This window comes from Uloborus diversus, chromosome 6 (assembly GCF_026930045.1).
Source record: "Uloborus diversus isolate 005 chromosome 6, Udiv.v.3.1, whole genome shotgun sequence".
NCBI classification, from domain to species: Eukaryota; Metazoa; Arthropoda; class Arachnida; order Araneae; family Uloboridae; genus Uloborus; species Uloborus diversus.
Window position 1 is genome coordinate 102,656,188 of NC_072736.1, and position 11,384 is coordinate 102,667,571.

Sequence of the window (11,384 nt, forward strand, 5' to 3'; positions counted from 1 at the left end):
CCTCATAAAGAAGATTAGCATATTTTCTCAGTAGTAACAACAAATCTTTTTCACAACAGTGAAAAAAACAGACATTTAGGCAAATTGTAGCAATTCAGATACTTTTTCGCAAATATATTTGTTTTTTACAGGATGCTCTTGGAAACCAGTGAAACCGAGAAAGACTCTTCGACGTTGTGGAATTGTCTTAATATTGGTAGACTTAATATTGTGTATAAATATTAGGTATTTATGCCTAATAATAATAATATAATAATATTATGTATTAATATTGCTTAGACAAGATGTTTTGTTAGAAAATGAGAGATGTTTTGTGAGTTATTTTTTTTGTATGTGATGTCACGCTTTATGCAGTTTAGTATAGTATTTTCCCCCCTCCTTTACCTTTAATGCCATGTTTATTGTTTGATTTAAGCCTATTGGTTTGAATTATTCCTTCGAACTTTTTATTCTGCAAGAAAATCTCACTCTTTTGTTCGTTTGTTAAACTTGTTTTCTCGAAAAAGTGATGGTTCCTTAAAATAATGTCAGTGAAAGAGAAATGAAGAGACAAAGAATGAGTTAATCATGAAATAGAAATATGTATTACAACCAAACAAAACTCATTTCTGTAGTCTTTAAGAACTTAACGCAAACATTTTTTTAAAAAATGCTTTAATTAAACATTTGTGTATTACACTCGAGTTATGTTGGTTCAGGAACTCTCCGCTAATGACTACCTGAAAAAAAAAGTTAATACATGAAGAGCAATTCAAAATTTCTCATTTAAGTTCGAAAGTAATTTCAATAGCATTTTAAACTGAAATTGAAACACAAAAAATGTGTATTTTCATTATAATTACGCCGAGGATCGCGTATTAGGTGCTTCAGTTACGGTATAAACCACTAAATTCCTAATGTTTATAAATCTTCGAATAATTCCGTTTTAATATAAAAGTTTTGGTGACCAACATTTAGATGTAGCTCATGAAGGCGCTGAAATATTTGAAATTCTCCCCTATTTTCTTTTGAAATTCTCCCCTATTTTCTTTCTACGAGTATGCAGGATCACAGTAACTTAAATTGACCTGGAGTTAGTCGGAATCTTAGCCGTGGATAGATAGCAACACCAATAAGGATCCGCCCTTTAAATTTGGGCACCGTAATGAAGCAAAGGGAAGATTTCCAGTACATTGCACCCATGATACTGATGGCATCTGGTTACAGGAGTTTTTGAAACACGGATTTAACAAGCTCAGGCCTTTTTCGGGTATTTGCGACTGTGGGCATAAAGCCTGGAATCTTCCGACTGTATATCTAGTGTTCAGATCAATAAACTCTTCTTTTAGAAGATTCATACATCAAACAATGTGTCTTCTTTTCATTCTGTATCTCTCAGTTGTCCACATTTACTTAGAGGCACCAACAGTGTCAACTAAAAGCAATTTGTATCGTGTAGAATATACACTATTGCATATCTGCGCTCTAAATTATGTCGTAACTAAAGAAGCCAACAAACAATATTCTTACAAATAAGTATAGTCCGACCACAAGCAAATTACCCTTGTCAATCATTAGAGAAAACGGATCCATTCCTTAAAATAGGTAGCAAAAGAAGAAATATTGAGTGCCATATTTTGGAGTATAGCAAGATTTTGCGATTCGAAAAAAAAAAAAAAATGTATTCGTTATGTGATTTTTTAGACCGAAAGATTTAAGTTGCGGCAATAATTGAATTAAGAGGGTGAAAAGTAAAAATGACAAGCCTTGCATTCTATATTACAACCCTACTCCAGCCAATTTTCAATTGAAGTTAATTATCGGGGGCGTTGTTATCTCTTACCAATGGCTGCTGAAACGTTACGTTGGATGTGACCTGTCCAACGAGACAACTGTCTTGACCGCACAAAATTAAAATATTTTACCTCTTTGGCTATTTCATTAAATTCCAAGGTGGCGTATTCAATCTATAGAACCAATGACGCACTTGCGAATTCCTTTCCTACTTTTTTCTCCATATCGTCCTTTCACGAAAATGGACAATTCTGAAACGGGGCGAGACAAAGGCTCAACGTTTCGTGTTCAGACTTTACCCACGCAAATTTTTCTTTTTCCATGAAGAAAATTATGAAACTCTGTTTTCTAATTTCTCTACATAAATTTAAAATAATTTTAATATGTCGTTATTAAAATTTGTATTTAAACGCGAAAAAAATTTGAAGTAAAAGTTGAAAAACAGAACGTTGTACCGAAGCAATCGCTGAAAGAGTTTTCGTCTTTAGGATGGAGTTAATAAAAAAGCCCTTGCATGAACGTGTAGTAAGCTAGTAGTATTGGAAATATACCGTAAGTTCTGGAGGTGGGATTCCCTCTCGTTACACTCCAGACCTATTACACTCGTAAACACCAAAAATGCATCCGGCTAAAAAATGGCTATTTCCGAAGGATTTTTAATCGCTAAACGCGAAAATCACCATAAAAAGTTGAGATTAGTTCTATTTTTTAAGATACAGGGATATCTAGGATAGTAAATTTTTACGAATGCTATTTCTTCCTGGCAGATAGAAACACCCCCTATGGGACTAACTATCCTCTAAATTTTGATCCATGGTAAGGATAGAAAATCTCATTACATGAGAACCGAAATGGACTGCAAGAAATTTAAATTCTGAGAAGAGAAATGCCCAAAATCATCCAAAACTTGGAGTTTCAAGTAGATCCACCCATTTCTACTTACACCCATGGTCATTCTGCTGGGAATAATGAAAAACTTCGTGAAAGCTGTGAACAAAGACAATTTTCCGATACCTTAGAGGTAAATTTTCAAGATATATTGAAGCTAAGGCAAAGGAGAGAACTTTTAACGGCCCTTTAAACACGCGCAGTTATGAAAACCTATGTTTTTGAGAAAAGAATTGCAAGGGGAGAATAAAAACTCCTAGGAAGCCTATATTACAAGTATTTCTAAGCAGTGGAAAAGAGGAGAACTAAAAACAATTGGTCAAACAAGCCCTGTGGAAGTTCTGTGACCATTGATGAATAATGTGTCTCTGAAACTCATATTTGTTCACTTCTTCCAGGTTATTTTGTTTAAAAACTAAAGTTATGAGCAGTGAGCACGAGGAAAGGTTTCCCCAAGATATCTTTACAATCGAGCGCAGATATCAGGGTCATTGGGCTGAGTTAATGTTCACTAAATACTGCTGAACTATTACAAGAAATGGTCTCTCTTTGACGTACGAAAAGCAATCGAAAATGAAGCTTTTACACCAATAAGCCAAAAGCAACCACTGCTTTCCAAAAAAGAAACATTTTTTAATAAAACAGGACCTTTTTGGTAACATTTATTGCACAGAATTCTTCTTCCCCTTTTTAACATTACCTTTAAATCAATGCGTGGTTGCTGTGCATCTTTCTCCGGCGGGCTTTTATTATCTTGAAAACATGAGCTAATAAAAAACATCCGCTACCATATTCGTTTTTCTACTCAAAATTAGTAGGAAATGACTATTTAAAACCAGGATGCAGACCAAAAGTACCTTTTTGTTGATTATTGTTATCATGTAATGCTAAAATTTATTCTCCGCTTATGATTTTGATTGCAATGCAACTAAAACAAAAAATAACAAATTGCTTATTTATAACTTATTATGCATCTTTGATTCTCCTCACACCATAAATTCTTTTTAAGTTCTGTTACGAAGATGCTATAAAGTTGCAACTTCTGCCATTCAATGTAAAATTAATATCTGAACAAAAAGATAAAATATGGCTTCATAGATGTATGTACAGTACTGTTTGAAGAGAATCCAGTTATGCTTAAGTATTAAGTTGATACATTATAGAAGTATTTGTGATTTATCATGGTAGTCTGGTTTCTTTTTTACTCCTACGTACTTAGTTTACGCCTATTGAGAACATACTAAATACTTTTTTGGAGAAGTTGTATTTTTTTTTTTACATAAGCAGATATTAAGCATTCTTCTCTTCCATTTTCATATTATTTTCTTGCAAAATATTACATGTATTATTACTAGAAATAGCTTATGTTTCAAATACTGTTATCTGAAATTCTTTGCTTTTTTATTTGTTTTACTAAGAGAAAGAAATTGCATTAATAGTGAAGAAATAAATGTATCCAGATTACAACTTCGAGGATTAAATACTAAAACCAAATTATAAAACAATATTATATGGATTTAAGGAAATCTTGATGTACGGTATGTGCCCAAATGTTACCATAAAGCGATACTGAAAGACGCCAAATGGCAGATTAATTTCTAAATTTAAGTAGCACAGTTTATAATATTTATTTTGCTCCAATAAAACTTATAAAACACATTATTCCGCAATAAAAATCGTTTATTGTAAAGTAAAATTTGCAATAGTAAGGTTTTCAGGACACATTTTAGTACTACTTTTCCTGAAGTAATATAACTTTTTAATTAACAATTTTGATTATCTCCAGGTCTTGTGTTAACCATTATCAGCGTACAAATGATTTAATTTCATGTCTGTGTCTACCTTTTATGATAAAATGAAAGACACATACACCAAAGAAATAAACAAATATCCCATCCTTTTCATTGCAGTTTTACGTACCTTAAGATTTATGTAACTTGTCGCACTCTTTAGCATATAATTTCTTGAACAACTTTAGCGCAAAAGAGCCGGGCTCTCCGAGAAAATCGGGGCATCTCTCACTAAAAGCAATAGCACAATCAAGGTCTGGCAAAGCCTTCCTGTAAGATATACATCATGTTAAGCATTTAATCTGCTGCTGAAGAAAAAGTTTTGTCAGTTCCCACAAGCTCGTTTAGTTTTATTAGTAAGACAACAAAAATATCCTGCTTTGCTTTGTTCAGTAATAATTGTGAAAAACATTAGCTATTCACTTGTTGAATAAAAATAACTTGAAACTCATCATACGGACGTGGTTGCAAATCGAGCTGCATCTGTGCATATAAACTTAAACTAATTAGTATTAAGAACAAAATAATGCAATTTTATAATATTTGTTTGGAAGAAGCACCAAAATTTTTTGCGTTGAATATGAACAATTTCTTTGCAAGATTCACTCCATTTATGCCTGTGGTAAATGCATTTAAATTTATTACGGAGTGCAATAAGTGTTTTTGCAGTTTTTTTTTTTCGTTCCTTTTTTTTTTTTTTTGAAAGAAAGTAAGTTTTTCTAAGAAAATGTTTAACAAAATGTAACCATTTGGTGAGTAACAGACTACCTGTCTTGACGAAAATACGTGGCGGTTAAGATATTCATACATCAAGTTGAATCTTGTTTCAAATTATTAACTTTAAAATGTTTAACTTAAAAATTTTGGAAACAGGGTGTTTTAATTATTTCACTACGGGTGTAGCTTATTTTGTGCAGATTTTTAAGGGCTTAAATCTCCAACAGTCGAAAAAATAAGTCTTTTTCGGAGACATACTTTTTAAATTTATAAATTTCCTTAAAGCTGGAATAAATTCTAAACGTATTTTCTCTAGGTCTAGAGGTACCTTATAGTACTTTTTTGTACCCCTGACACTGTGTATGCATAATTGCATGGTTATCAGTCAGTAGTCAAAACATGAAAGCGTAACAAACACGAACAAACTAGTTTTCAGTAATTATAATATTAGGATGGATGACGAAAGTTGCTCTGTTGATTTTACGCGGTATTTTTTAATATTACTCCGTAACATATAGTAGTATATGTTTATACTATCACCATACTTTAGTTTTTCGAATTTCTTTACAGTCTGATGTTAATCCGGAAGTATAATCTGAAGATGGTTTTTAGGGAAGAACGCTTATTTAAGTAGCTGGAAATCGAGTATAAAATAAACTACGATAAAAAGCTAACCAGCTTGCTGTGATAGAAAATATGAGAAACATCGATCAAAAGTAATAAACAGAACCAAATTTAATAAAGTTGAACGAAACAATATTGCTGTCAGTTAGGGCAACATAACCCCGGTGACATTATTAACATTAATGTACTTCAGATAAACTCTTAATAATACGCATTTTAGTAAATTTTAACAAACAACATATACAAGGTGTTCCGTTTTAACCTACAAGACCTTTATTTTCGCAACCGTTAGTCATAGATGTATACTTCCTATTGCAAAAATGTTCAAAATCAGATGCAGAGTTAAGATAATGAAAGTTTAAGGAAAAATGTAAAACAAGTCAAAAAAAAAAAAAAAGAAATTAAAATTTTTACACTGTCTTCGAGTTCTCCAACTTATATTTAAGAAATAATCTCCATTAAAAATAATTTCAACACAAAAAGTTTGAAATTAGTACGACCAATATTCACCGATATACATATGAAACGCAGTAGTTAACAAGTGTTTATTTATATGTGTACGTGCATAGAGTGGTTTTTTTAAATTGTTCGAGGTTTTAAAGTGTGTTTTTGCGTATCACGGCGTAGCATTTGCATTTATTTTTGAATAGTAATGAAAAATATAAGTACTTTGTTTTTCTTACTTTGACGACGTGTCCATTCTTCTGAAAGGGTTATTAGTTCCAATCTCATCTTCTGTATGGTCCCTTAAAACTTTGAACTGGAATATCAACTTGAGTTTTGGCCGCACAAATGTCAAGCTTTTTGTGTCAGTAATAGTTTTCAATGGAGATTTTTTTTCTCTGAACATTAGTTAGGGGACCTAGGGCCCGTATAAAAAGTTAAATTTTGCATTTCTTGACTCATTTTTATCTTTGCTTCAAACTTTCAATATCTTAACCCTGCATCTGATTTTGAACATTTTTGCAGTTGGAAGTGTACATCTAGGACTAACGGTTGTGAAAACAAAGGTCTTTCAGATTAAAACGGAACACCTTGTATATGTACAGACATTTAAGAATGAATCAAGGAACCTTACAGGCAAAATTTTTCCAATTCTTCTTTATTATCTTTTGGGAACTTTTCAATGAACCACGAAGGAGTATCTCCATCATAGCAATTCTTGTATTCTTCCTTTGTGCAGTCAGTAGTCGCCGTCGTACATGAAATAGCTGCAAAACATATTTCAACATAGAGTAAAAGTAATGCATTGCACAAAAAAGAGATCGATTCATTTCATCTGCGAAATGAATCGATCATATCGACAGTTTTCGTATAGAATACAAATTGAATGACGTGAAGTAATATGTCAAAGAAATGAAAAAGTGAAAGATTGTTATTTTTGTTAAAAAAAATGCATCGATTCAAACGTTAACCAACGCGCTTCTTAGTACGGAAAGCGTTTAAAGCACACATTCTCAAACTTTTTTGTTCTGTGAGCCCCCTACCGAAACTTTGTGTTATTTGTGGAACCCCTACCTTGTTTTAAAATTAAGTAGACAATGTAATACTAATATTTGAAGAGCAATTTTAAAACAGCGTGAATCAAATCCTTAAATTTTGTCCCAAGTCTTCTAAAATCATCAAATGAATGCAGAATGCATGCAAATGTCACGAGAGGAATCAGAAATTTTTTCCCAACTGCATGAAAGTTTATCATGAGAATCAAAATAAATAAATGAATAAATAAATAAAACTGTCTTAATATTAAATGTCGAAGCAATGAATAATTTCAAATATATTTTAAATATATAAATAAATAAAATTAATGCTTTAATTACAAAGGGTAAATTTGCTCTGACAATACATTTTCAATAGGGAAGACTAGGGATACTTGATTCCTTGGGATACATGATTACCCCTTAGTTAGATGCACTCCTTAGTTTCTTCCAGACATTTTGTTTTCACTCAGAAATGATTGTCTGAATGTGGCACGAAAAACTTTTTTTAAGATAAGCATTTTAAAGCTTTTGTTGTCTGTTAGATGCAAGTATCCCCAGTTTCCCCTACTTGGCTTCACATTTTGCCGGCTCAAGTGGACGCAGTATCTGACGAATTGAAGTTTTTAAATCGAGAGTTTTGGACAGGTTTTTAAACAATTGTTTCCTTTTTTTTTCACTGAAGTTACTTTTTTTCTATGTTCTACAACAATTCTTGATTACAAAGACATACGATTAGTGTGGTCTTGCAAAACTGTTTGTTTATCCTTTCAGAGATTTTATTCATGTTAAAAATTGCACGAAGACAGCCAACAAATAATAACATTGAAACGTTATACGAAATTACATGTAACAATAATTTTAAGAGCCATTGTCTGTAAGAATCAGGCAGTTTTGAACATTTGTGATTGTTGACAATTTTATTTTTTTTTATTTTCACATATGTTGTTCCTTATCATGAATGTAATGTAAATCCGAAATTTGAGCTTTGTCTGACTCACCGTTTTTGAGAAAACAATTTTTTTTGTTTAGGGGGCGTGGCACATTTTTGCTGGTTTTTCAAATTTGCAGATTTTAATGTGCTTGTTGCTTGAAGCGTCCTTATAATGACATGGATTTTTTAATTCCATATTACTATAAGATCTTGTTAGATACTGTTACAGCTGTCAAATCGGTGACACTACGAGGGCGACGCCCACAAACTCTGTTTAAAAATGACCGAAAATGAAATTTTTTCTATATTCAAGGCCAATTTTCTCGAATCGCCTTCATGATGACACCAACATTTTTAGATCATTTTCTAGCCACATTTACATACATCAAAAATATATATCAAAATCGGTGTCAATATAAGGACGAAAGAAGATATTGGAACTTTTATTCGATAAATTTCACAAAAACACAAATATTTAGAATCTAATCACAACTGTCGCCCTCATAGCAGAGATCTGATACTACATTAGGTTGATAACCAACATGTTTGTCTAACATTTGCACAAAAAAATCGGTGTCACTCCTATTATTTTTGGGAATATAATCGTTAGATTTTAAATATTTGTGTTTTTGTGAAATTTATTGAATAAAAGTTCCAATATCTTCTGGCGCCCTTATAGTGACACCAATTTTGATACATATTTTTGATGTATGTAAGTGTGGCTGGAAAATGATCTAAAAATGTTGGTGTCATCATGAAGGCGATTCGAGAAAATTGGCCTTGAATATAAAAAAAAAAATTCATTTTCGGTCATTTTTAAACGGAGTTTGTGGGCGTCGCACTCGTAGTAACACCGATTTGACAGCTGTAACAGTATCTAACAAGACCATATAGTAATATGGGATTAAAAAATCCATGTCTTTATAAGAACCCATTAAAATCTGCAAATTTGAAAAACCAGCAAAAATGTGCCACGCCCCTAAACAAAAAAAAAAAAAGTGTTTTCTCAAAAACGGTGAGTCAGACAAAGCTGAAATTTCGGATTTACATTACATTCATGATAAGGAACAACCTATGTGAAAATAAAGAAAATTAAAAATCCCAACAATCACAACCTGCATGATTCTTACAGACAATGGCTCTTAATAGTAATAACGATAATAGTTATGCTGGAAGAAATGTACGAAGTCGCAATATTAAATTAAATATACTGTTAGAACCATTACAATATTAAACACACACACATATATATATTTAGATATGTATTTTTTACGTGATAGTATAAAAATAAAATTGCATCAAAAATAAATAAATAAATAAATAAATACCTATGGTATAATTATTTCATGCGTTAGGTATGATTTTAAGAATAATCATCCAAGAGAACCGTTTCTAAGTTGTTTAAGATTAATAACATTCCAAAATACCAAGAAATATTACCAAAGCAAAGAAAACACAATTCGAGAAGAGTTATAAAAGAAAAAAAAATTAGAAAATAAAACTTAGAAATAAAAATAAGCACTTTTTTTATAGGAAAAAAAAAAGAGCTCAGCCTTTTATATTCGTTTACGGAGACGAGATTACTTTCTTTGAAAAGAATTGTTTCATGAACTTCATTGGTCACCCTGCTTTGACATCTTTATTTACCAATGAAAAAACAAATGGAATTGACGCCATTGTAAAGGGAAAACAAATATTAGTCTTCATTACCCAGAAAAAAAAAAAAAAAAAAAAAACACGTATGAATAAGGATTTCAGAAAATATTTCTAAGCTTCAGGAAACTAATATTTGCTAGACAAGTAATTTATGAATATGCTCTTCGAAATTTGGCAATAATGTTCCAATAAACCTGCCCCAAGAGAACTGGAATAATGTTAAATAATTTTAGCAAAGGAGGGTTTAAACATTATTTAAAGGATAGCAATGTAGTAGCTTTATAAATTATTTCTACATTTTGGTAAGAAGCGCGTATTGCCTGAAAGAAAATTTAAGTTGAATTTAAATTTTCGATTTTCTTTTTGTGTACACTTAAAAAATACTGTACATGTTTCATCAATTATGATATTTTACATAATGATAAAGATGATAAAATAAAGACGGAACGAGGAGGGGGGGATTTACGGGATGGAATCTAGCATAAAACATAACATAGAAAGTAAAATGTAATGTAAAAAGTAAACGTTATCGTAAGTTTTACTATATATACAATTACGCCCCCGAAAAAGGAAAAAGGCATATAAGTCAATATTAATCGCCATTTATTTATTTATTTTTTTAATTTCAGCAAGTTTTACTTTCTGTAGAAAAAATTAGACATATTAGTACTTTTTTAAAAACGTTTTTTTACCTTTTAACTGTTTAACATTGCTTTACATTACTTATTCTAGTATAGCTTTTTGGGAATCTTGCCGTACATGAAAGCAATCCAGTTTCATTAAGAATAACTTATTAAGGTCACCTTTTTTGTGTAGCTTTACAATTTATTCTTTGATGTTCTAAATTATTCATACATAGTTTTTGGAGTAATTTGCGATTACAACTTTCTTCTCAGCGATTAAAGTTTTTATTTTAAATGTGTCAGTAAATCACTGATACCATAAACAAGAATCTTACCACAAAATAGTAAAAGCAGAAACTTGAGCGTCATACTTATTTGAAAATTATTTAAACAGTGAAAAGGTTATGATTTATTCAAACTTAACGAGCCTTATCTCATCGAAATTAACATATGTATGTTTTCTCATTCCGTCTTTTGTGGCCAAGATATCTCTGTGTGTTCGAAATTTTTATCTGTTAAGAGAAAGAGAGAGAGAGAGAGAGAGAGAGAGAGAGAGAGAGAATTCTTATTTTCTCAATTTATTTCAGGTATTAGAAAATTGCCCGCCAAGGTATGGAGGGTGAAAATTGCTCTTACATTTGAACGAAGCCATTGAATGTTTGGTGATATTTTGATACTTGAAATTGTAACTCTAAATCCAGTGGATGAACTCTAAACTCCAGCAGGTAGCGTTCGTTGTTGACCATTCTTTCTTTTCTTCATTCCCCTGAAATGACACAGTCTTACCAGTAAAATAGTTAAATTACCAGATCAAGTTCAGCCTTGTCTCAATAAAGCCTTTCGCTGCTTGTTAAACATTATCAAACCATATTATCAAATTACCATGCCGTTGTGCGAGTTT

At 31.5% G+C, this 11,384-nt stretch overlaps 1 protein-coding gene across 1 annotated transcript; it reads right to left on the reverse strand.

The window, feature by feature from the left end:
- Positions 1 to 601: 601 nt before the first annotated feature.
- Positions 602 to 10,944, reverse strand: LOC129223878 (uncharacterized). The gene is made up of 4 exons (XM_054858249.1): positions 10,819 to 10,944; positions 6,871 to 7,003; positions 4,582 to 4,721; positions 602 to 719 (listed from the first exon to the last, which is right to left on the reverse strand). Exons 1-3 carry the CDS (start codon positions 10,850 to 10,852, stop codon positions 4,583 to 4,585), a joined length of 306 nt encoding a protein of 101 aa, XP_054714224.1. The 5' UTR covers positions 10,853 to 10,944; the 3' UTR covers positions 602 to 719; position 4,582.
- Between the last annotated feature and the right edge of the window lie 440 nt (positions 10,945 to 11,384).

What these genes read in the sequence shown, in the direction of transcription:
- LOC129223878 (XM_054858249.1), bottom strand. Translation starts at nt 10,852, where the DNA reads ATGACGCTCAAGTTTCTGCTTTTACTATTTTGTG. An exon ending in TCTGCTTTTACTATTTTGTG is followed by an intron (nt 7,004 to 10,818) that starts GTAAGATTCTTG and finishes TATGTTTTGCAG; the next exon opens with CTATTTCATGTACGACGGCG. An exon ending in GAATTGGAAAAATTTTGCCT is followed by an intron (nt 4,722 to 6,870) that starts GTAAGGTTCCTT and finishes TATATCTTACAG; the next exon opens with GAAGGCTTTGCCAGACCTTG.